Here is a 25,746-nt window from a genome sequence, read left to right on the forward strand (position 1 = left end):
GTTATCAGTGAGTTTTCAGTTTATATCAACAGAAAATGAAAAATAAATCAATAAATGTTTTTAACTTTCTCACCTTAAAATGCGTGTATGGGATCAGAGTGACTAGAAAGGGTAGGGGGTACAGGTACGTGGGAGAAGCCTTTTGGAAAATCGGTAGCCTAACTGTCACTTTATCATTAGCTACGGCCTATATATTTAGTGAGCGTTAAAAGCGTAGGCTTTGAGGATATTGTAAATGTATTTCATAGAGCAATTTTTACATTTTACGACTAAAAGCATTACTTATGAAATTTGAAATGTCATGTTTACTATTTTATCCGTGAAAGGCCTACTGCATCAGTTATTAAAAATCTAAATTCGAGATCAGGGTTCGAATTTTGTCAAGGTGAAAGCTAGAAAAACATTTAGAAAACGCGTTTAGATAGTCGTTTTAATGGAAAGAATAATGTGTAGTTGACATTGAACACTATAGGAAATGTATCAACAGTCCAACTAAAATAGAATATATAGCAGTCATAGAGAGCAGGCCCTCGCTAAGGCCACACTTTTTTAATTTTATGGATGACATCCTGCGCGCGCACCGATTTTCGTCCGTTCTCCAAAAAAAAAAAAAAAAAAATCCCCCCCCCCCCCCCAAGGAAGTCGGTTGTCGCAAACGTCGTTATTGAATTTGCCGGAAAATGCAATCGGCAATCCTCGGCTAATTCCGCAAGCTCCATACTGTCATTGTCAACTGCGGAGACATCCAAGTAGTTCCAAGTGCGGAAAATGAGCTTTCTGCGCATGCGTATTATCACCACGTGGAAATGGCCGCTTTGCCGTCAAATTCATCTCTAGCATTAATTTCAAAATACACGACAATTAAAGTCATAAAGAGAACGGGGGCCGTCGTTTTGGATTGGTTTGCCATTGATATTGGACATGGAGATATCACCCTTTTACAATTATACGAAAGGCTGGCCGCGGCCAGCGATCATCGCCCAGAAAATTTCAGTGACATTCTGTCCAAAGCAGCACATACCAGGTTTTTTTGTAGCGAAAAAAGGGTCGACAAGAGCGTCGTGGTATTTGGTGGACTGAAGGTCGGACAGGCCACCCGATAGTTGGCTGCTACGTGTGAGTCGAAGTAGACAAAATGGCATCGACCGAAATTACCTTTTTTAGATTTGGTAGTAGGAAGCATAGGCCTATCTTTGCTTCATTTTTTTAACAATTCTGTGAAAAGTTTCCAATGCTTTAATTTTCTGAGAGTACAAATAAAGACACGCTGTTTATTTGATATTTGATTATTGACTGCTATACCAACAGAATGCATGAAATAACCTTAAATAGATTTGGTAATATGCAGCATATATATTCATGACTTTTTACCTTTCTACGAAGTAGGCCCTATTCACAATGCTTTAATATTTTGAGAGCATGGATAAAGACATGTTGTTAGTTTGATACATGTTTCTGTGGTAAATTAGTGTTTCCAGCTGTGTACTGAAAACATAACTTTTCTTAAGCAGTTTTTTTTTTTTTTTTTGGACTGTTTTTTTTTTTTCGCCCGCTCGCACCGATTTTGGGGTCCCCAGAGGATGTCATCCATAAAAATAAAAAAGTGTGGCCTAATTAAAGCAACTCACTTCTCATTACTATGAATCTTTATTTATTAGTTAATGAATTAATTGATAACTTAATTCTCATTACTATAAATTTATTATAAATAAACTTATTAATAAAATTCTCATTATTATTCATTATTATCAGTTTATTAAATTATGTATTAACAATAGCACTAATTAGGCTAATTGATTGAATTATTAATAAACTAATTCAGGGGCGGGTCCAGGATTATTTGAAGCGGGGGGTTCACGGATGCAATGCCGACCGTCTCCCCCCCCCCCCCTCCCTTGGCATGGGGTTTGGGGCCCGCTGAAGGGCCCAAAAAATTTGGTATTTCAGAGGGCAAACGGTGCCATTTGGTATGGTTTAGAACTACGATTCAGCAAGTCAAAATTCTAATTTCAAGAGGGGACCATTGATGTGATTTTTTTCAGAAATCGAAAGGGGGGGATCAGGACCCCCCTGACCCCCCCCCCCCCCACCCAAATCTGCTACTGTAATTGATAATCTTATTTATTGATTCACTATTCCTAATCACCACCCAACTATAGCCCATTTCGGACCTGACCTGAAAAAAAAAATCAAAAATGTGTCAAGTTCAATATATATATTTTTATTTCCTTACAAACAGTGCGGATCAGTTGTTTTTTACCAGATTCATACCAGTAATTACTGCTGCCAACATAGTTCTTTTACATGTTATTTTAAGTCTGGATTTGTCTCATATCCGGCTTAAGAAGAAAAACTATTTTAAATACGAAAATGAAATCATTGTGTATATATGTGCAAGATAGCATGTTTACGCTTGGAACTTGTTTAAAACTTAGAACTTGTCCTTCAAAACACATAAAGGTTAACTTTGCTTCCTTTTTAAAATTATTTATGTCAGTTATAAAAAAACTGAAAGTGACAGTTTGTTTCTCTCATTACATGAGCTTTTGGTGGCCAATGCATCAGCTTCACAAATCATCGATCACATCCTGCCCTAGTTCCTGGAGTTGGAACTATGTCCTTGAAACTGCGTGCAGTCATTATTATGCTTCATTACGTCTTTCGCAAGCACAGGCTTCGGTTCCTTTTTATAGCAACTCTAAATGAGAACCAGATATCAAACACAGAGGTCTGTTTAACAGCGCAGTCGTTGCAAATATTGCGGAAAACATGAATTCGACATGTTTGAAACTTCTCTTGCTTCAGGTTTTTGGCGTGGTTGACTTTTGTTTGGGGCAATATGTTAGAGGTAAGTTGAATTCTCTCTCTCTCTCTCTCTCTCCTTGAATATATGAGGTTCCTCATTGACAGAGAAATAAGACCTAATGCCCTTTGCAAGTATTTGGACCAAATCTCATGCAGGCACTAGTACTGTAGGACACATCCCTGTCATCCCTGTCAGAAACTGAATTGTGCACAGACTTCTCTTTGTCCAATCTTCGGATTTTCAAACCTAAGTGACTTTTAAAATGCCAGGCGAATAATCTGGTTAATGTAGTCAACAGAGTTCATATGTAGTGGTGTAAGTGGTGCTCCATAAAACACAATTTCAGTTACGTGCACGTGGGTAAAATACACTGAAGCCATCATGTACGAGTTTGTCTGTTAACATACAAGTAATATAAAAGAGCCTTTTTTTTCACAGATTGTTTTCGACGTTTCCATCCTGACACTGTTTTACATTTAAGTTATATCAGAAATCGTGCGGAAGCTTAAGAATAAGAACTAGTTTGGTGTCACTTATATAGAATATTTTCAGTTAGCCAGTTTTGGAAACCCGTAAATGTTGTAAATGCGCTGTTTCAAAGGGTTGTGGAACGTGCAGCCGATTTTGGAATCATGTCCATTTCTTGGACAGATCATTGAAAGAGGCAAGGGTATATTAGTTTTATTGGAGTTTTCCCATCATTCGCTATCGTTTGCTTGCTCTCCTCCCGAAAACAGAAGAAAAGGGGATATTATTAGGTTTTACGTGTAATATTTCAGATACGTGTGCGGTAGGGTCAGGATCAGTGGTGCCACCTGCCAAGATAGGCTACACCAGTGCCAGAAATGACAGTTCAGCATGCACGTGGGAAATAACGGGACAACCGGGACAGGTAAAGCCACTTATTAAAGTTACAGCACAAGGAATTTCAAGTAAATTAAAGAGCATCATGTTTTGGCGATACTTTTCAGTGGTGGGCCATGCAAGTATTATATTCCTTCATGATTTTTTGTTTTCCAGATGTTAAGTACATGCCTAATAATGCACAATCGTTAACACGATAACATTAACTCATGCAGGGTTGACAAAGATGTTAAAATTTTTAAACTTTCTTGTTGATTTTCCGCATTGCTTTGATGGTAGTGTTAAAGCTTTAAAATAGTCTGAGAATGTTACATCAAAACGGATTTTGATTTCATTTTCCCCACTGTTCTCTTTACAGATTACATTATGCAGTCATTCATTTACCTATCGATTCCAAACACCCTATATTCTACCCTGAAAACAAACATCAGTTAGGCCAGGACGTATACTATAACGAAAAAAGTGACCCAGAACAATCTCAATCACATATTTCTAAGAGATTGCAGATTAAATACGAAATACTTAATTTCAGCGGTTGGCTTTCTGGACCATTACTTTTTCATTGAGCGCCATAGCTGTTTTATGTTTGTCAAATGCAATGCGAAGTATTAAGTGAAATGTCATTGTATCAAAGTGAATAATTTATTAGTTACTTCCTAAATACACTGAACTTGCGTGTTTCTCTCTCTTACTCCCCCCCCCCCCCCCCCCCCCCCCCTCCAGACACACGTACGTCAGTTGCTCATAGCACGGAGGATGTTTTGTTCGTTTCTTTTAGACTTTCTGTCTCTCACTTTTCTGTTTCAGGTACTAGTGCTCCGTATATCGTTTAGTGGAACATTTCGACATGAATGGATCGAAAAATGTACTTTGGCATACGTGGATATCGTCCAGAGCAATTCGAACCTTAGACAGGGCAGGTTTTGTGGCAACACAAACCCACGGTATTATCAATACATAGATGGCGGGGTGCGGATAAGATTTGTGACCCACATGAAAGGCGTACAACTTAACATTTTGGTCTATAATCGAGGTGAGACGAAGCTGCATTTATATCGGTACTAATTTATAAAGTCTCAAAAACGTCATCCGACGAACAGATTATAGTCTGAGGCCGCTAGTTTAGTAGATGTAAGCGGCAACTGCATTTCAGTTCTAAAATTTGACTCTGGGCTGCGAAGGGGTAAAATATTTCAGTGTGTCAAAAATGTATAGCAACTGTATAGAATTGCAACATAACGTATAAAGCGGCAAAAATATGCTACTAGGATGTGCGGCCTGCATTCAACAATAGTAATGATATTTATGATAATGAAAATGGTACAATGTATCAACGGATTTTACACGGCTCGGTTGTGAATTTAATTTGTGGATGGGGGGGGGGGGGGGGGGAGGGGGTACAGAGACAGCTACTGTCCAGAAAAACGGCACCAGAACACGGAAGGGGTGATGCACATGTTATCTGGAAACAAATGAAAGATTTCTAAGCATGACCTGATCAAGTTGGGACTCCTGAGGTGACAGGTAAGTAGGTAAGCGCGAGAGGACATCACTCCGTTGTTAGATTGACGCATTGTCAACATTTCGTCTTCCTAAATCAGCTAATATCTCAGGCTCATGTCTTGCGTTGTCTTTTTACATTAACAATTACATATACATAATAAGTGCTTCATTTCAGATGTGTCAACTCTTGAAGCTTGTCCAACAGAGCAAAACCCCAGAGTGTTTGTGAACCCTGGAACCTTAGAACCATTTGGTAGTGCCAACTACTCTCATTCCCTTCAATGCTACTGGAGAATAACTAGTCAATCTCCACGGAAGGTAAGTTGTGTCGCGTACAGTTTTATCTTTATTTAGTTTTATTTAGGATATTGTATATGTTTTATGATGTATTTAAATCACGTATTCAGCAGGATGAATTTCATGGCGGAGTATGTAAAATGCGTTTTAATGATATATACATGTATTAAAACATGCCCCCTGTCTGGCAAAAACAAATCCTGGACAGGCGACGCATTTGTGATAGCATCGGAAAGATGTTGCTATCCCGTAAAACATATCCTCCAGGTTGAAAACAAGATCAGGTATTTCAATTAAAATTATTTAGTGAAATGAAAAGTACAAAATCACTTATAAGTGACACTAAAATTTTAAGTTACGCAAGCACAAACTTTGCTCGCGTGATCTAGTCACATCTTTAAAATTCTAAAAGCAAGTTATTCAAATCCAGGTTCAAGTACTTCCGTTTGGAAATTTTAGACTCATTTTTTAATCCTCCTCGAATTTCAGGCATAAAGTACATGTGTAATGGATTTAAGCTACTCTGAGCTCATTTGAATTACCCTCTACATATCATTTACTGAACAATTAAGCTAAAAGCATCCTGCTCGGCAATTTTGCGCCAAGTCTTTTAGAAAAATAAAAAAAATCAAATCTCAATCGTTATTCGAACCTTTCATGAACTTGGATTCGATTCTAATTAAATCATTTAGTTTGAAATGTCAGACTACACGTTTAGACTGTCTTGTTTTCTACACACCTCAAATGGCAATATCGTAGTTAGGTGCATGTATGAATCGGGTTTAATCGGATAAGATTATACCAGCTTTGCAGTATACGTAGACTTAGAAAATATGATTTTCGTATATTTTCAAACATAAATATTATAAATAGCATGGTCTTTAAAAGTTGCAAGGAGATGGTGCATATTTCTTTGATATTTTTTCCGTAGAAGGTGAAAGTAGTCAATTAGCTAAATACAAATGTATTTTAAGGTTATTGTAACCCTTTATTATCATCCAGATAGCAAAAATGAATTTTTTCCTGCATCTTATTATTCAATAATGCATCTTTTTGATGGTTTAAATCAATTAAAACCCTCGAAAATATAAAATATCGGCGTTTATATTTCTCTTTGCAATGTATAAGCATAGGCAACTCAAAGCTTTAATCGTCAGTTTAACACCTTTTTATTATGAAGTGAGATAGCTATCGGTATGGGATGTAACTTCATTCCTGAACAAGATTTTATCACGAAAATTGGCAGAGTTAACCACGAATGTATGGGCTACAATGCCGTGCCGTTATTTTGGTTTAAATGTTTTTGGAGTTATAAGCCCCTAATTTTCATTAGAGATTTTCATTAAACAAAGGTATTATTTTGCTTTATCAACGATAAAATCTGAACTAAGACCTTTAAGAAAAATCACTCGCATGGCTTTGGAGTTCTAAATAGTGTCATTAACTTGGCATTGAAACATGCTATGTAGAGTAAGTAACAATGTTTATTGTAACATGTATCAATTTTGACAGAATGTCCGCTTCGAGATCACAGAGATTGATGTGGAAGATTTCCGACTGTGTTCAGCAGATTCGCTCTCGGTTTACGACGGCGAAACAATTTCGAAGAGTAGATTACTTGGAAAATTCTGTGGGAATGATATTCCCCCCGTCCTTTGGTCGAGTACGAGCACACTACATGTCGTGTTTGAGTCAGATAACACACACGAAAGAAAGGGATTCAAGGCAAAGTTTGACTTTGTTAGTAAGTAAAGAATTATTATCTATATGTTTGCCACGTTTCATATCAGACACCTCACATCAATTTTTGGATTATAATGCACTTTGATAACCTCTGAAATGAGACATACTCTAAACATATGTCCAGAGAATAAACTGGATATTTTTTTCTTAAGAAACCTTTTTTTAAATGCAACAAGTTTAAAATACTTTGGAATAGCACTTTCCTCCTGAACAGCAATGTCTTACCATAGACTATATGTATTACTCGATCACTCCAAGTATCGTACTTCAAGGTTCTGACACCAGATGCCCGTCAAAGTACCTCCCAAAGCATCTGATTTCCCCAACGTCCTTGATGCCTTTTGGACTTAGTGCGCAGCTGTCGGACATGGAGTGTCATTGGATCGTCACGACACCTAGTGGACATAATGTATGGAGTTCTTTGTCCTACCTCTTTTCGTGGCAATAATATGACGATAACTTTTATAGTTAAAACATTATAAGTATGAACATGCATATGTTAAGAGAAAATTTTATCCAAAATGTTATGGAAATAACTTGTTCGGTGTAAAAAACTTCCTGTACAAGCTGATTATAAAGAGTATGTAGATTACAATTTAGAGTATGTGTATACACTGTAGTTTCAGTAGTTTGATTGAGTTCGCAAGTTCGTAGTTATATTATAAACATTAGCAGCTATTATATCACTATTTATTGTAACTTTTGCATATATCATTTTTTAAAAGATAGACGAGACTTACCATCACTGCTCCAAATCTGCACTTGAAACATTTGATACCATACAGTTCCATTACGTATCTATTACGAAAAAAGAAAATGCGTAGTTAGAGTCAATTTTCAATGAAAGGATTCTTAACAAAGTTTTCTAATTTTCAGGGGATGATTTTGACTTTGATGGAGTTTCTTATGGATGAGGGAGTCAGCTGCGGTGAAGGCCGCCTCTCAATTTATGAGATAACACCCTACTCCGAAACTCCACTGGGTGAATATTGCAAAGAAAGTGAAAACCAACGTATTGTCTTCTCTGCCTCTGGCCAGGTGCGTCTGGTATTCCGTCTATCAGGGACGGCAGCATCAAAGGGATTCTGGGTATCATTCAATCTGCGCCCAGCCAGTAAGTTGCTTTAGTGACATTTCATAAAATTTGAGAAGGGGATGTTTATTCAGTTTTCATGGCTATTTCTCATTTTTGATCACTTACTGACTTGCAAATCCTTTGGATTCTGTACAGCAATATAGCGGCCTAATCTGCATAGACAAAACCAATGTGCGCAAGTTTTTTCCTGTGTTTTAAACATTACTATGTTTGATGTTTGGTTTTCTTCATACTACGCTTAAGTGCTGTGACTATTTCAGAATGTGAAGAAGTTCTTATGTCACCCTCTGGCATGATTAAGACTTCTTCTTATCCATCGCCATACTTTCCGGACGAGCATTGCACATGGCGTATACAAGGGCCACGTGGAAAAGTTATCAAGCTGACGTAAGTACAAGAAAATAACTGTACTGAATAAAGGGGTCAGCGCTACAAAAGAACAATTATATATGCAGGGGCGGATTTAGGCCGTCTTCTGGGTCTTCCGGAAGACGGTCAGATTTTCAAGTTTACACTGACGGGTATCTATATATTTCTGTCAGAAGACGGTCAAAAAATGGAGGATGGATCAACAAATATAGTATGGAAGACTGTCAGAAAATATCTCTGGATCCGCCCCTGATATGGATGACAAAGACATTTTTTACCAAACCAGAACTTTCAGATATTTAACCAATTTAAATGTAAACTTTTTGCCGACAAATGACCTTTTTGAGTGCGCGTCAGTCCGCTCGATCACATGACTAAACCCCAACTGCCTACATTTCAAATATTCACTAGAATTTACACTAACGATTCAATTTTGTTGTCTAACAACTTAACGTCTGTATTAAACCCAGGTTTATGGACGTCGACCTCGGTGACAGCGGTGACTATGTTGAGATTCTGGAACCATCAGACATTGCAGGTGTCGTGGACCGACGTCAAAGAATCGACAAAATGATGTCCGAGCCCTATCTGAGCAGTTCAAATAAGCTTCTGGTAAAATTCAGGTCTAACAATGCGACAGGTGGCAGAGGCTTCATGGCTGTCTACGATTCGATAACAGGTATATTACGCTTGTGCGCGCGTTCGTGTGTGACGCATTGTACGAGGCTTGAAAGTCTTAGTACCAGTATTTCGCTATAAGGTTATTGTCGAAGAGTTAGCTTTGTGTATAATGTGTATACTTGTAAAACGTTTGGTTATAGGAAGAAGAGACTTTGTAGACACCCACAAATAAAACGTACTGTGTTCTTCGCTTTTGGAATTAATGTTTTTGTAACGTCATTTCCCGTTTTTCTTTCTCCTGTCAGCCCCACCTGTATGTGGGGGTGTGAGCAATGGCGGGGAAGGTGTGATATCGTCCTCAGATGTGGTAATCAACCCTCCGCACCGGGACTGTGAGTGGATAATAAAGGCTGGCGAGGGCAAAGTCCTGAAGATAACATTTAGTTCCTTGCAAATGCAGCCAGCATTTGGAAACTCAGCCTGTTCATATGAATACGTGGAGGTAATATATTTGTTTTCCTTTAAATTTATTGAATGGCTTTAATTTGTTTGGTGAAAGGGAGATTCCTTTCGAAAGTCAGAATGATCACATGATTTAACAGAAGTAATGATTTTTGTCCATATTTTTGCCCACTTTGCTGAGATGTTTTTCTTTGGTTTAATCCTTTTCCAGATAAGAGACGGCGCAACTAGTGCTGATCTTCTGATAGGTCGTTATTGCGGTGACGCCTTACCCCGTGATATTTTGACGTCCACCAACGAGGTGTATGTCAAATATCATTCTGACCATTTAGTAAATGGAAGACGATTCAGATTATCGTACAAAGAAACAGAAGGTGAATATGCTTTGCAAATGAACAAAAGCATTAGCTAATACAAGGAAATAACATTTCAGTATTTTTAGCGTACATTGCTACTTCAGTGATACCAGTAAGCCTCACGTTAAATTAATCTTAAATAATTTTTCAATATTATTTCAGCCATATGTGGCGGTTATCTAACCGGAAGTGAAGTACCTTTTAAGCTGACGTCACCACATTTCCCACGTGACTACCCTTATAACGTCAGATGCAAGTGGATTGTTCAGCCTTTACCTGGTGACCATCTGGTTGCTTACGTTACCGAGATTGCTCTAGAGTCATCAGTCAACTGTCGTTACGACTACCTCGAAATAAAATCGAATGTGAGTATACTCACCTTGTTTAGTACTGCAGTTTTTCATGTGTGCTTTTCATAATTAAGACGGATTTTGTTTTGGCATAATAGTACATGTAACTCAACGAATAGGCCTATTGTCTTAATATGCATTTTTATTCAAGAAAAACCAGACTACAGAGCTGCGAGCGTGTGGTACTGATTACCTACCGTTTGATAGATGACGCTGTGGATATTTATTTTGTGGCGGATTCTACAATAAGCAAGAAAGGGTTTTCAATGACTGTTACATGTGAGTATTTTCATCCGGTGTACACAGTGTCTTTCCAATTTGAGCTATATCATGGCGTGAAAGAGAGCAAATGGACGTGCTATATGTGTATCAGGCATTTTAATAATAAATAATTAAAATTATTCTGCTTCTCAGTTTGACAGGGAACTGAACTCAGATTTTATGTCGTTCTTTTCTTGAGTTGCCTTTAACTAAAGCGCATTTTAGTATCTACCATTTTCTTTCAGCAACACGTTTTCCCAAGACAGCCGAGTTGGGATATACAGTTACGTATCCAGAACCTTGTCCAAACTCTACAAATTTCCAGACTGACATAAAGACCATGTTTAGGGAAACATTCTTCAAGCAGTCTCTACAGCCTCTTTGTGTAAGCCCACCATGCGAGTTTGGAGACACCATAATCATTTGTCAGCCAAACTCATTCGTAGTGGCATTTCGTAGCCTCGAGGACTTGACTACGTATGATGAACAGAACCAACATTTTACCAATATCTCAACACTGATTTCAAAGTTAAGCAGAGACAGTGCTTTCTTAGAATTGGAGCATGACTTGTTTGAAGGATATTTCGTCACACCAAGAAAGAATAGACGTCGTCAAAAACTCATTCCAACGCTGAAAGTTACATGTCGAGACAAAGCGCCCATTGGTTACCAGTGCCGTGCAGGTAGGTAACTTGCCACAAATCTATCGAGATGGTCAACATCGTTTCTAAAGTGTGGTCACATGCATTTGTTGCGTGGGTAAGGTAGGCCTATCTATCCGGTATTGTGTCATTGCAAGTATTATTTTCATGCGAAAGCCTAGTTTGTCAGTATAATTTAGCTTTCCATAGAGTTTTTCAATTTAAGTTTTAATTTACTTTTTCTTAATAATTTAATTTTATTATAATGCCCTTGGACAAAAAATCGTTTTAAGCAATGAAATCTAATTAGTCGGTATACCAATCGTGATCGGTTCCAAATAATTGAGCTGCAATTTCACATTTCACGTTTTAAGTTCAAATGGACTGAAAAGGTAGTTGAAACATCTAATTGTAACAAGATATTGTTTCATTCGCTCTATATCAAGGTATGGCATCGTGTGATAATGTTTCATGTCGACATGGAGCCACTTGTTTGGAAGTGGAAGGAAGTGCCAAATGCGCATGTGCTAAAGGCTGGGGTGGGCCAGAATGCCAATTTCGTGAGTAGCCGTTTGCCGTAAGTCCTGAAAAGTTGGATAGATTTAAAGATAGGTCCCTACTATTTTGGAATTAAACAATTTCAGTCAAAAAACAATAGACCTACAGCCAGTTTTAGGGACCTTTTCAAATCGAGTGCCTTTTAATATCGAAAAGTTTACTTAACTGGATCGGACGTCCGCTTTAATGAGATACAGTATTGACAAAGTTTTAGTCTGGCTTTTAGGCAAGACAGTCACCTTAATCTAGCACCTGCGCTCGCGAAGACCAATATGAACTTGTGGAGAACTTTTGCAAGGAAGTAAAATCCCATGCAGCGTAATTAATTTAAATTAAAATTACCCGTTGGCAGGTGACAAAGTCGACTGGTCCAGTAAAGTATACCGCTCGAAGTGAAAAGGCCTAACAGCAGAGTGCCCTACCCCCCCCCCCCCCCCCCCTTTGCGGTAAATACTGCATGTACAGTGCATATGAACACATCAGTTGGCATGTGCTTGCCGTAAAGATAGAGTGAAGTATTATAGTAAATTACGTGGCTCATAATCGTGCACATAGCAGTAAATTATGACCAGCTTTATATTGTTTTACTTATTTGCATATGTACATTTATAAAAATGTATTTTAGGAGACACCTGCAGGGTTAATCCGTGTTTAAATGGTGGAACATGTTACAATGGTATAGGTTCAAAGTATCAATGCCGATGTTTGATTGGGTTCTCTGGACGAAGATGTGAAAGACGGTAACATTCTGGCGTGCTTCTCTTAAATCAGTGAGCAAAAATTGATTGAACTGTGAAACTAGCAGATTTAAGAATACAGTGTGTCCACTTACACACAAAATGGGATACATAGGGCTTACATGTATGTAGAATGGAAATTAACAAGGTGACGGAATATGTTTTTTGATGACACGTATTAAACTCAATACAGGAATTTTATTTTTCAGACTGTCTTCCCTATACACGCTTTTGGGAAAGTTTTTTGCAACCCTTCATTCGAGTCACAGTCCGTGAATTTTCATATATTTTTAATCAAACTTTTGTTTGTATTGCCCATAACAGTTAGAAACGCAACACATATATTTATGGATTAGCGTTTATTTATTCTAAAATATATTCAAGTGTTTGCTTTGGGAACATCGTGATTAGCAGTATAAAACGTGTATTGATTGTTAGTTATAAAGCTGTTGAAAAGAATTCCTGAATCACACTTTCATAGAGTATCAACACATGTTGCATGGAAAAATTACACTGAAAATGAAAATGCCCTAAACTGCACATACAGTCATAACTATTCCGCGTTCTTTTGTTGAAACTTAATGATATTGATTGTAACATCACATACTCTGACTAAATAGTTCCAAATTTGCTGCAGACCATTTTTGATGATGCTTCTACTGTATAAATTCAGTGAAATAATGTAGAACAGTTTCATTAGCTATGTTATTGTAATAGACTTGTGAAGATTATTTTGTCTATAGCTACTTATATTTGTCTGATCTTACCATCCAATATTTCATCTGCTTGCAGTCAGACTTCATCAGGGAATGAGGTTGTGACAGGTATGACAACCTGTCACTCCCTCTGGTGTGCTATTTGGTCAGATACCCCCCTCCCCCCCCCTTGCCTGCCAATTACACCATAAGGCAGGACAGACATTAAGAGGCATCCTAGTATCCCCAAAGGACAAAATAGACCCTGGAGAACAGTGTGGAGTTGTATACCAGTGTGAGTGTCAGGTGTGTGGAGAGAAATACATCGGAGAGACAGGACGTTCCTTAACATCGCTGAACATCAAAAATCCATCAAAAAACATGATAAAAAATCTGCCCTCAGCCAACACCAGGAACAGACAGGGCATTGTATAACATCAACAACTACAGAGGACATAAAAATCTTGGAAAGAGATCCACGAGATCTACACCGGAAAGTTCTTGAAGCAATTAACATCCGCTTACATGGGGCCAAGTTGAATCGGAATAATGGGACTGAGCTACCCAACCTCTACCTACCACTCCTAAGGGAGGGGCAGGCAAAGGGGGGGGGGGGGGGGGGGGGGATCTGACCAAATAGCAGAGGCATCCTAGTATCTGACCAAATAGCACACCAGAGGGAGTGACAGGTTGTCATACCTGTCACAACCTCATTCCCTGATGAAGTCTGACTGCAAGCAGATGAAATATTGGATGGTAAGATCAGACAAATATAAGTAGCTATAGACAAAAAAATCTTCACAAGTCCAGTGAAATAAAGCATTATGTATCATTTAAATGTTACGGAGCTTTTTTTTCACATATTAATTTTATAATAGTAAGGTGTTCCAACGATAATTATTGCGAATGATATTGAAATTTTAACTTTAAATGATTGAAAAAATATAGCACAGATGCTAATTCATATGTTGTAAGACAAAAATCAAGTATGGGATCAAGGATTCGATGTCTGGGATGACTTCACTCTTGGAATACAAGTCAAATTTACTGAAATATAAAATTATGGCCATTATATACATGTCTTTAAAACATTACAACACTGTTCATTTTAACTAAAATCTTGGTACACGAGGGAGTATAAATGATAATATTTTTGATTTTAAAACAAGATTGCATGTGATACATATAAATGATAAAACTTAAAGCAACGAAAATATTAGTGTTCGGTGCCATGTTCTACATGTGCCATGTTCTTTATTTTAAGGAATGTCTAAAATAAATCGTAACACTTTCTCCGTAAGAGAACAGGAAAAATTGCCACAAGTTATAACGAAAATGCCGTTCTCAGGATTCAGCGTAATCAAATGATAACAGAACTGTCAACGAACATTTTCAGCTTATTGCTGTTTGCAGTCTTTGGATGTTTAAGGTAACTGCTATTGTTTTCCACATGGCATGTAAAATGGATTTAAAATTTGGCTGTCAACTTTTTTTTTAATTCTGAGATTTGTGAAGTTGATTACTTGAACTCTGTTATCCATGGGGTCATCTTCATGTCCTGTTCATTACACAGGTAGTTATAGTCCTTGCCTGTGTGCCAGGGGTAGAAGGAATGGAACCGCACCATGTACAATGCCTCCTGTGGCAGAGAGCACTTCTCATGGTTCAAGAGGACACGGTACATGTATTCTGAAACAATCCACGTCGTGGTTCGTCGGTGAAAATTGTTGGGAAAAGTTATGAAAGAAATCTAGCGCTAAGTAATCTAACTTCAACATGAAGTCCACCGCACTAAACGTATAACCAAGAAATATCAAAGAAAATTATAAAAAGAATAAAACCTACTAGTAAATACCTTATCCATTACAAGTGACATCCCCTTCTTGCTACCTTTTTTTTTCTTTTTTTTTTTTTTTTTTTTTTTTTTTTTGAAGATAGATTAAATACCATGAATGACAAAATCTGAATTTGTGAAGTCAACATATGCACCCACCATCATGTCCCCATGACATTAGCACTTTGTCTAAGCCACAGTTTTCTGCATACATGCCCAACTTGGTGCTGATCAACAAAACAAGATAATAAAAGCATGCGACTTTAAGAGTAAATTTCGATACGTTTTAAATATTCGCTTCAACCTCGGGGAGCAAAATGCCAAAATAACAATATACCATGATTAAATGAAATATAGTACACCCAAACAACAAATATAGCATTATTTTAACCGTTTTTATTACTTGATCCAACCTTTCCAACCCCTCCCCCTACATTTTATCCCCCAATACGAATCATGCCTGAAAGTTCTCTAAAAATTAATTCTTTACCTGTCTTATAAGAGTAAATTTTATAGAAACTTACTTGTATAGAGGATTGTTGATATCAGGGTTGTTTTCAAAGCTGTCCCGACCAAACACTATTTTATCACTAAATGCACGGCCAACTGGGAAGGTGTCACCAACAACAAAACACTAAAAAGAAAGAATTTTACTGTGCCATATTTTTCAATCGTTCAAAAAATGACACTATGTGACTTATGTAATTTAATTACCCCTAAATCTAAATCACATAAATTTTATTTAAAATACAACTGTTCTTTTAGATTTACTTTGTTAGAGTATGTAAACCCACATAATAAACATGCATTAGCTCATGGGAGCAAACAGCTTATGACAGCATATTTGAATTATGAGTGAAACATTTGCACCTGTAACTTGGCATTAGTGATAACTCACTTTCAAAGATAATCTTAAATATATTATGTAGACATCATAATGTGTATCACCTGTGGGCCATCACCTTGCCAAGATCATGTATTAATGAGATGAAACCAGTCAAGATCTGGATGTGCGTGGCGGATACGCTCAGCTGTTTGGAAGGCATGGATAGCATTTGGAAGCCCAAACTAAAAAAGGATAGTTTTCTAAAACCCATACACATTGCATATTGTAATATTCAAAAATTTAACCTTTAAATAACAGAATGAACAAATAAACGCCTGTGCATTAATTGCCACTTTTAAAAAAGGACAACTAAGATTAAAAAAAAAAAAACAATGAAATGTATACAAAATCTCTATACGAAAAGATGCCTGTGAATGTCACAAGATACGACACCTGATACAGTTTTGAAATACATCTTACATCAGGGTCACTTTCATCCACAAGGGCATAAAGTGCCTCCACGGCCTGCAAGATGGTCATTTCCATGTGGTCAAACTTGGCCCAGTATTCAACCTGAAACAAAATCTCAACCAGTTGCCTCCGTTCAATGTTTAGATGTCTGCTGAAAATTCTCGAAGGAGATTACAAAGTAGTTTTCACTTGAGAAAGGGAGACGAGAAATAAGAAACAAACAACAAACTGATGACCAAAAGAGTAACACAATTCGTTTTAAAATTGTAGTTAATCATGATTCATGAACTTTCTGGCAAACCCGTATGAATTTCCGTGTTGCAGGTACTATTAAACAAACATCTAAGCTGTCGCCATTTTGAAAATAAATAAATTATGATAAATTTTATGGATCTATTTGGGAGTTTTCTGTATGAAAGTGTTAAACATTGGCGTATTTCACAGGGAAATGTTTTTATTTCATAAATATCCAAATATGTTACTGACTGATTGTGAAATTCAGGCGTTGTTTGACTTTTGGCAATGGTAAATTAATAATGCTTAAACCTAGACTTAACAGAATAAAGGCCTGAATATCTGTCCCATAAAATGTTTGAAACAGGCATTTTGTTCATTTATCTCACTGAAAATAAAACTATTTAATTATTCTTGCATGAAACTGACCTTGTTTATCACACTTTCAACGCACTGCTTCGAATGGATTTCACTGTACGTTTTCCTGACACGGTCAATAAATTCACCCCCCTGGACAAGAAAAATATTAGCTATAACAAAGAATGGTGGATCTCGGAAACATGACAAACAAAAGCACACCCTTACATATTTGTCATTATTACACGAAAGAGAGAAATATATATCTCTGCGTTTTTAAAAATTTTAAAAAAATGTTTATTTGTTATAGCTAATATTTTTCTTGTGATTTATTGAACCATTTCTGTTTGTGTCTTTTTATTCTCGTTCATTATATCCATTTAATCGGTTGCGTTATAATGTACAATGTAACTGTGAAAAATTTCCCATCCTTTTTGGACAAGTGAATATGCCTTTACCTCATAGTTTCTGAACTGTTCCTCTCCCTTGTGATCTGATCTATATTTGTCTGATGGGTCAATTATGTAACATGGAGTCTGAAATATTATACAGCAATTTTAGTAAATCCAAATTCGCTTAGCTCCCACCATTACATTCTTACCGGATCTGCTAGATAGGCGTGATTTTGTTTTCTTTATATGTAGTAGTAGATTGCAGAGACTCATTTGCTTACCTGGATGAGCATATTATTCACATATCTTCCAAGAGAACATCATGAAGAGGCAACTGATTTTATCGAGGAAGGTTTCAATTGTACTAATAACTGTTGATGTTGCATTGCTGACAGATATGACTGGTAGATTTTGTACTGAATTGAACCGGTAACGTTTATCCTTCAAGCACGTACAAATGTAAAATGGTGGAAGCTTGCTGTGTACATGTACCAGGACGCACTACCAACACATTAAAAAAAATCTAATGGGATTTGTAAAATTTCAAAGATGAACGGAAAAGTGAACGACTGTTGCAGGATATAGGTCGTGCAAACGTGACTAAAGACGGCGTTGTTGATTGAAACAAGATTTGGTCATAGCTATACATAATCGACCGACTCCGCGAGCTCCATACTAACCTCGGATGTGATAGGTGTAGGAATATGCATCAAATCCATACATTTCTGAGCCTTTTCACTCAAGTGTTCCGTTCATAAAGATGGCTGTCAATAGTGATTTTTCCATTACCCCTGATTTTTGTGAAGCTTTGCGCTTTTCTAAAGAATGTACACATATTGACTTTGATTTGAAGGACAAACAGATTCAGACATTAAAATCTTTGTACGACGGACATGATACTATGGCAGTTTTGCTATGGTAAAAGTATAATTTTTCATCTCCTCCCCTTCCTATTTCAGTTTAATCTTGGTCGTCAACAACCTATGATTTGTTTAATAGTTACGCAGTGAAATTCAATCATGCAAGATCAAGTCCAGTCTTTATCGGAGCGTGGTATACCTGCTTGTTTTATGAATGTTGAAGGAACGGGTGTCAAAACCTTCGTTGCGAGTAAAAGGTATGTGCGTTTTGAGGTTTTCTGAATAAAAATCAACAAGAGTTTATATATATATATATATATATATATATATATATATATATATATATATATATACAGGGGCGGATCCAGGGATATTTCGAATCCGACCATTGCCCCCTTGGTGTGGGGTTTGGGGCCTGCTGAACGGCCCCGACAAAAATTGGTGTTTTGGAGAGCAAAAAATGCCTTTTGGCACGGTTTAGAACTGTGATTTAGCTAGTCAAAATTCTAATTTGAAGAGGGAAAAAATTAATATATTTGTGATATATTTTTCAAAAACCGAAGGGGGGTGGTCAGGACCCTCCCTTCTAAATCCGCCACCGGTAGTAGAGAGGTCATTTCAAAGTTAAGTCGTCAAACGTAAACATGAGATTTTTTCTGCAAAGTGCCTGTTGTCATTCAGCACTACTTAATATTAATAAGCGTTCATTTACACGCGGATATCTGTGTAAAAGTTGATATGTATTTTTGTTTCCTTACAAATAGTAGGGATCAGTTGTTTTTTTACCCGATTCATATCAGTGGTCTCTGCTGCCAACATAGATTTTTTTGCGTTTTAACTTGAAAGCCTGGAATTGTCTCACATCCGGTTTAAGAAGAAAAACGTTTTTAAATATGAAAATGAAAATGAAATAATTGTGAATTTATGTGCAACTCACTTCTCATTACTATGAGCCATTTATTTATTAGTTAATGATTTAATTGGTAACTTAATTCCCATTACTATTGATTTATTATGAATTAACTTATAAATGAAATTCTCATTAATTTCTCATAATTTATTAAATTATGTATTAATAAAATCACTAATTAATTGATTGAATTATTGATAAACTACGTGTAGGGGCCTAATTGATCATCTATTTTATTGATTCACTAATCACCATCCAACTATGGCCCATTTACGACCAGTTCTGAAAAAAATCATCAAAATCCCTCGATCCATAACTTTTTGGAAAATGTTCCTAACAGACAAACAGACTTTATTAATTAACAAATTTCTTAATCAATGGATGTGTCTCGTTTACTATTCCTATCATGGTGACAACCGAGCGTGTTTCCATTCCAACAAATGTTGTGTGGAATTGTGAGGGCGTTTTAAAACACCTTCACTGAACATCATTAAACATTACTCTACAGATGTTGAGCTATGATCAGTGAAATGTTGAGAGCGTTTTAACTGGGCTGGGTCTTTTTCCAAAATGCTAAGGAAAACATGAATTCGACATGCTTGAAAATTTTGTTCCATATGCACTGAAAACAAGTTTACATATGCAAACGTAGTACAGGGGCGGATCCAGGGTTATTTCGAAGCCGACCATTACCCCCTTGGTGTGGGGTTTGGGGCCTGCTGAACGGCCCAGATAAAAATGGTGTTTTGGAGAGAAAAAATGCCCTTTGGCACGATTTAGAACTATGATTTAGCTAGTCAAAATTCTAATTTCAAGAGGAGAAAATTGATATATTTGTGATATATTTTTCAGAAACCGAAGGGGGGTGGTCAAGACCCTCCTGACCTCCCCCCCCTTCTAAATCCGCCAATGGTAGTAGAGAGGTCATTTGAAAGTTAAGTCGTCAAACGTAAACATGAGATTTTTTTCTGCAAAGTGCCTGTTGTCATTCAGCACTACTATTAATGAAGCGTTCATTTACACGCGGATGTCTGTGTAAAAGTCGATATGTATTTTTGTTTCCTTACAAATAGTAGGGATCAGTTGTTTTTTTACCCGATTCATATCAGTGGTCTCTGCTGCCAACATAGATTTTTTTACGTTTTAACTTAAACGCCTGGAATTGTCTCACATCCGGTTTTAGAAGAAAAACGTTTTTAAATATGAAAGTGAAATCATTGTGAATTTATGTGCAAGTTGGCATGTTTACGCTTGAAACTTGTTTTAAAACGTTTGCCCTTCAAAACACATAAAGGTTAACTTTGCTTTCTTTTTAAAATTATTTATGTCAGTAATAAAAAGCTAAAAAGTGACAGTTTGTTTCTCACATTATATGAGATTTTGCTGGCCAATGCGTAAGCTTCACAATCACATCCGGCTCAAGTTCCTGGAGTTGGAACTATGTGCTTGAAACTGCGTGTAGTCATTATGCTTAATTATACGTCTTTCGCAAACACTGACTTCGTTTTCTTTTTATAGCAACTATAAACGAGAACCAGATACCAAACACAGAGGTCTGTTTAACAGCGCAGTCGTTGCGAATATACGGAAAACATGAATTCGACATGTTTGAAACTTCTTTTGCTTCAGGTTTTTGGCGTGGTTGACTTTTGTTTGGGGCAATATGTTATAGGTAAGTTGAATTCTCTCTCTCTCTCTCTCTCTCTCTCTCCTTGAATACATGAAGTTCCTCATTGACAGAAATAAGACCTAATGTCCTCTGCAAGTATTTGGACTAAATCTCATGCAGGCACTAGTACTGTAGGACACATCCCTGTCATCCCTGTCAGAAACTGAATTGTGCACAGACTTCTTTTTGTCCAATTTTCGGGTTTTCAAACCAAAGTGGCTTTTAAAATGCCAGGCGAATAATCTAATTAATGTAGTCAACAGAGTTCATATGTAGTGGTGTAAGTGGTGCTCCATAAAACACAATTTCAGTTACGTGCACATGGGTAAAATACACTGGAGCCATCATGTACGAGTTTTTCTGTTAACATTTCTGTAACTAGTGAGTTAAAAGAGCCTTTTTTCACAGATTATTTTCGACGTTCCCATCCTGACACTGTTTTACATTTAAGTTATCAGAAAACGTGTGAAACCTTAAGAATAAGAACTAGCTTGGTGTCACCTACATAGAAAATTTTCAGTTAGCCAGTTTTGGAAACCCGTAAATGTCGTAAATGCACTGTTTCAAAAGGTTGTAAAACGTGCAGCCGATATTGGAACCATACCATTTGTTGGACAAATCATTGAAAGAGGCCAGGGTAAATTAGTTTTATTGGAGTTTTCCCATCGTTTGCTATCGTTTTCTTGCTCTCCTTCCGAAAACAGAAGAAAAAGGGAAAGAATTACGTTCTACGTGAAATATTTCAGATACATGTGTGGTAGGGTCAGGATTAGTGGTGCCACATGCCAGCGTAGGCTACACCAGTGCCAGAAATGACAGTTCAGCATGCACGTGGGAAACAACGAAACAACCGGGACAGGTAAAGTCATTCATTAAAGCTACAGCACAAGGAATTTCAAACAAAGAGCAACTTAGTTCGGCGATACTTTTCAGTGGTGGGCCAAGTATTATATTTACCATCATGAATTTTTGTTTTCCAGATGTTAAGTACATGCCTAATGATGCACCATCGTTAACACGATAACATTAACTCAAGCAGGGTTGACAAAGATGTCATGTAAAAATTGTTAAACTTTCTTGCTGATTTTCAGCATTGTTTTGATGGCATTGTTAAAGCTCTAAAACAGTCTGAGGATCTTCCATCAAAACGGATTTTGATTTCATTTTCCCCACTGTTCTCCTTGCAGATTACATTATGCAGTAATGCATAACACGCTATATTCTATCCAGAAAACAAACATCAGTTAGGCCGGGACGTATACTATAACGAAAAAGTGACCGAGAACAATCTCAATCACACCTTTCTAAGAGATTGCAGATTAAATACGAAATACTAAATTCCAACGATTGGCTTTCTGGACCGTTTCTTTTTCATTGAGCACCACAAAATTACTAGGGAAGTTGTTTTGTTTGTCAAATGCAATGCGAAATATTAAGTGAATTGTCATTGTATCAAAGTGAATAATTTATAAGTTACTTCCTAAATACACTGAAGTTGCATGTTTCTCTCTCTCTCTCCACCCCCCCCCCCCCCCCCCCACACACACACACACAGACATACGTACACACACTATACACCCGAACCCAATATAGAGGTGCAAATGATGTCACAGACGTGTTCCTAAAAATATGTTTGATTATTTTAGGGTCCCACATGAAGAAGTTTGTATTAAAGTTTCACTTTCCTGGAACCACGAATAATAAAAAATAATTCATCATCTAACCCCAAAAAGGAACATACGTTACTGTCACAAATGCAAAACGTCTAGCTGTGGAAACGTTTTAATCACTTTGAAAATTCAATCATCACAGGTTTTATTCTTTAATTTATCGCCTACAAGTATAACGTTGTAAAAAATTATGAAAATCTTCTGTATAGAGCAGTTAATTGTTTTTTAGCGAGTTTAGTTTGCTCGTCACTGAATATTAAAAAAAAAAACGGGGAAAATACACCCTACCGACAGTAAAATAAGCATTTAATAAATTATTTTCCCCCTCGTGCCTCCAAATGTTATATCTGAAATGTCAAACTATCATGGAATCACTATATATTTTTCGGTCAGCAAAAGAAAACATTGTTTTCTCTTGCACCAAGTACTTGAACAAAATGAAACATTTTGTCAATTTTTCTAGGGAACATACGTTACCTAGTATTAAGAACATAATTACACGCGTGATCATTACGGAGAATTAGAGTATAAATATGGGTAAAATTGTATGAAAAGTGAGTGATGAATAAATGATTGAAGACTCCAGAACCTTTTCGTTGTTATAATACATTCAATACAGGCAACAATTTGCTACATTGTCATTTTTGCTAAAATGATTAGGGTAGTGGGGTGATATAATAAAAGCGGCCTTGTTTGACCAAATCTTGAACAATCGATATTTTTTGTTGCCTTCTTTCTTGTTATAAATGGGAGTATGAAAGTTTGTGGTACACTGGGATGGAGGAGACATATAAGTAATTGCTTCTGCACAGTGTTAGCTTGGGTCCATAGCCTGCTGTATGGTGCGTTCTGTCTTAATTTTGGGCTTTGTGGGAAATTCAGGTGATTCCAAATTTCGTTTCCTACAATGGCTAAATCGTTGCCGTATAGCATTCTCTCTCTTTTTCATGGCATTTACATGTGACTGTAGTTCTATAATTGTCTCTCCGGTGGTGATTACTGTGGACTTGCCTCGGCAACTTCTATAGCAGCTAGGAGCTCTTCTTTCCTTTGGTGAAGTCTACGTTTTTGTGATTTAGTCTTCGCGTGTTTCGTTTGTCTTTCACGGTCATTTAAGGAGGCGGAAGGTACATAGTATTTTGAACTCGTTTTCTTTCCCTTTCCAGATATGCGTCACCCTCATTTTTCTTTTTACGAGATCGATATTTTTTTAATCTCAGCTCTTATTTCCGCACTTTTCTGAAATGATGATGTACCGTCCGGTATCAATGTATTTGGCACTGTGCTCACAGCGCTAGTTGGCGATTTTTTTTTTTCCTTTTTATAGTCTTGTTTGACATTTTTTCTGTCTTTGACTTTAATTTCTGTATTTGAGTGAAATTTTTTATTACGACAAAATCATTGACTTCGCCTACACCGTCACTGAGGATTTGATGGATTTATTTACACTTGTAACTCACCTCATCTAATATTTAGCTCGAGCAGACGTCAGAAAGAACCACCTGACATCTCAAACAGAAGCTATTTTCTCTCTCGGAGCCAGTTTCGCGCACAAGTACATGTATATTGGGTTTGGGTGTATAATGTCAGTTGCTCATGGCGCGGAGGATGTTTTGTTCGTTTCCTTTTAGACTTTGGGTCTCTCACTTTTCTGTTTCAGATACTAGTGCTCCATATATCGTTTAGTGGAACATTTCGACATGAATGGATCGAAAAATGTACTTTGGCATACGTGGATATCGTCCAGAGCAATTCGAACCGTAGACGGGACAGGTTCTGTGGCAACACAAACCCACGGTATTATCAATACATAGACGGCGGGGTGCGGATAAGATTTGTGACCCACATGAAAGGCGTACAACTTAACGTTTTGGCCTATAATCGAGGTGAGTCGAAAGCTGCATTTACACCCGGACTAGTTTATACAGTCTCAAACACGTCATCCGACGACCAGATTGCAGAGTAATCTTGTGTAGTTTTAGGGCGCCAATTTAGCAAATCTAAGCGGCGACTGGACTGCATTTTTAGTTCTGAACTTTGCCTCTGAGCCGTGAAAGGTTAAGATGTTTCAGTGTGTCAGAAATGTCCATTTGTGTGTGTGTGTGTGTGGGGGGGGGGGGGGGGGGCGTACATAGACAGCTGCTTTCCGGAAAACGGCATCAGGACGAGGTTTTTTTTTTTTAAACATCTTTATTCTCAAGAGGGTTAAATATTGATACAGTATAAATAAAGGTGGCAATTCGCCTAGGCATTATATGCTCACCTTTGAAATTTAATAATAATAATAATAATAATAATAATAATAATAATAATATTCAAGAAAAAGACGGTGACGAGGACATGAGTGGCATTAGAGGGGAATGAGGGACAGGGCATGGGGGGAAAGGTAATTATGAGGGGGGGGGGGCAATGGGCCATCAGGAGAGAGTGGTAGGCGCCAGAACAGAAATGGAAGAAGATTCAGACATTTTTGATTAAGAAATCTGACACTATTTCGAAAATCTTGTCGTTTTGTCCAGATGTTAGTGTTTTATGGCCATGTAGGAAGAGGGATATCTTATCTAGTTGGGTTCTGAAATATGCATAAGTTACACCAAGTATATCTTCAACAGATTCGTAGAGATCACGATATTTCCTCTCTTTCAGTGGGCATTGAAAGAAAAAATGTCGGATGGTTTCGGGTTTCCCACATAAACAGTTGGGAGAAGCCATAGCTGTCCAGTTGTGGTCATATAGTTGGGCTCTAAATAACAAATCGACTCGGGCCTTATTTAGGATTTTTTCATTTTGTCTCGGAAGCTTCAGATGGGTGGTGGACATTGTTGCTGGGAAGGTTTCATTTCTAAGGTTATGCTTAAGGGAGGATGCAGAAGGAAGATTTTTTTGAGTGGTGTTTAGTTCATCCCAGCTTGTCATCAAAAAGTGTTCAGGACCTTTGTATGTGAATTTAGAGGGAATTATGTAGTCTCTTTTAGATGTTGTCCGTAGAGGTAGCATGGATTTATTTCTAAACGGGATGAAATAGGTAGAAACATAGGAAGGTGCTAGATGATTGTGGATATTGAACATGATTTTTTTCGCGTGGTTTCTTCGACGTTCCTCTAGTGAAACCCAGTTCAGCTGTTTCAGTACTTTACAGCGATTTGAGCCAGGAAGGGCCCCCA

At 37.3% G+C, this 25,746-nt stretch overlaps 2 protein-coding genes and 1 long non-coding RNA gene across 3 annotated transcripts in view; 2 read left to right on the forward strand and 1 right to left on the reverse strand.

Moving 5' to 3' along the window:
* Window positions 1–2,640: 2,640 nt before the first annotated feature.
* Window positions 2,641–25,746, forward strand: part of LOC106158270 (cubilin-like) — a 33,620-nt gene continuing 10,514 nt past the window's right edge. Inside the window, exons 1-12 of the mRNA XM_086998747.1 lie at window positions 2,641–2,848; window positions 3,586–3,698; window positions 4,478–4,703; window positions 5,349–5,491; window positions 6,983–7,214; window positions 7,486–7,622; window positions 8,090–8,327; window positions 8,570–8,696; window positions 9,149–9,357; window positions 9,605–9,801; window positions 9,973–10,135; window positions 10,280–10,482. Of these exons, the coding sequence (XP_086854873.1) occupies window positions 2,770–2,848; window positions 3,586–3,698; window positions 4,478–4,703; window positions 5,349–5,491; window positions 6,983–7,214; window positions 7,486–7,622; window positions 8,090–8,327; window positions 8,570–8,696; window positions 9,149–9,357; window positions 9,605–9,801; window positions 9,973–10,135; window positions 10,280–10,482 (2,067 nt within the window). The 5' untranslated portion in view covers window positions 2,641–2,769. The remainder of the gene's footprint in view (window positions 2,849–3,585; window positions 3,699–4,477; window positions 4,704–5,348; window positions 5,492–6,982; window positions 7,215–7,485; window positions 7,623–8,089; window positions 8,328–8,569; window positions 8,697–9,148; window positions 9,358–9,604; window positions 9,802–9,972; window positions 10,136–10,279; window positions 10,483–25,746) is intronic.
* Window positions 14,022–17,544, reverse strand: LOC106158267 (inositol oxygenase-like). The gene is made up of 7 exons (XM_087000802.1): window positions 17,540–17,544; window positions 16,500–16,641; window positions 16,184–16,261; window positions 15,718–15,827; window positions 15,353–15,420; window positions 14,883–15,048; window positions 14,022–14,406 (listed from the first exon to the last, which is right to left on the reverse strand). The coding sequence occupies exons 1-7, from the start codon at window positions 17,542–17,544 to the stop codon at window positions 14,316–14,318; spliced, it is 660 nt and encodes a 219-aa protein (XP_086856928.1). The 3' UTR covers window positions 14,022–14,315.
* LOC147764885 (uncharacterized) lies at window positions 19,996–24,469 on the forward strand. The gene is made up of 3 exons (XR_015332155.1): window positions 19,996–20,915; window positions 21,659–21,771; window positions 24,243–24,469. It is a non-coding gene; the product is annotated as an uncharacterized LOC147764885 (long non-coding RNA).

The sequence above is a fragment of the Lingula anatina genome, chromosome 1, assembly GCF_051362555.1.
Source record: "Lingula anatina isolate TDL-2025a chromosome 1, LinAna3.0, whole genome shotgun sequence".
Taxonomy (NCBI): Eukaryota; Metazoa; Brachiopoda; class Lingulata; order Lingulida; family Lingulidae; genus Lingula; species Lingula anatina.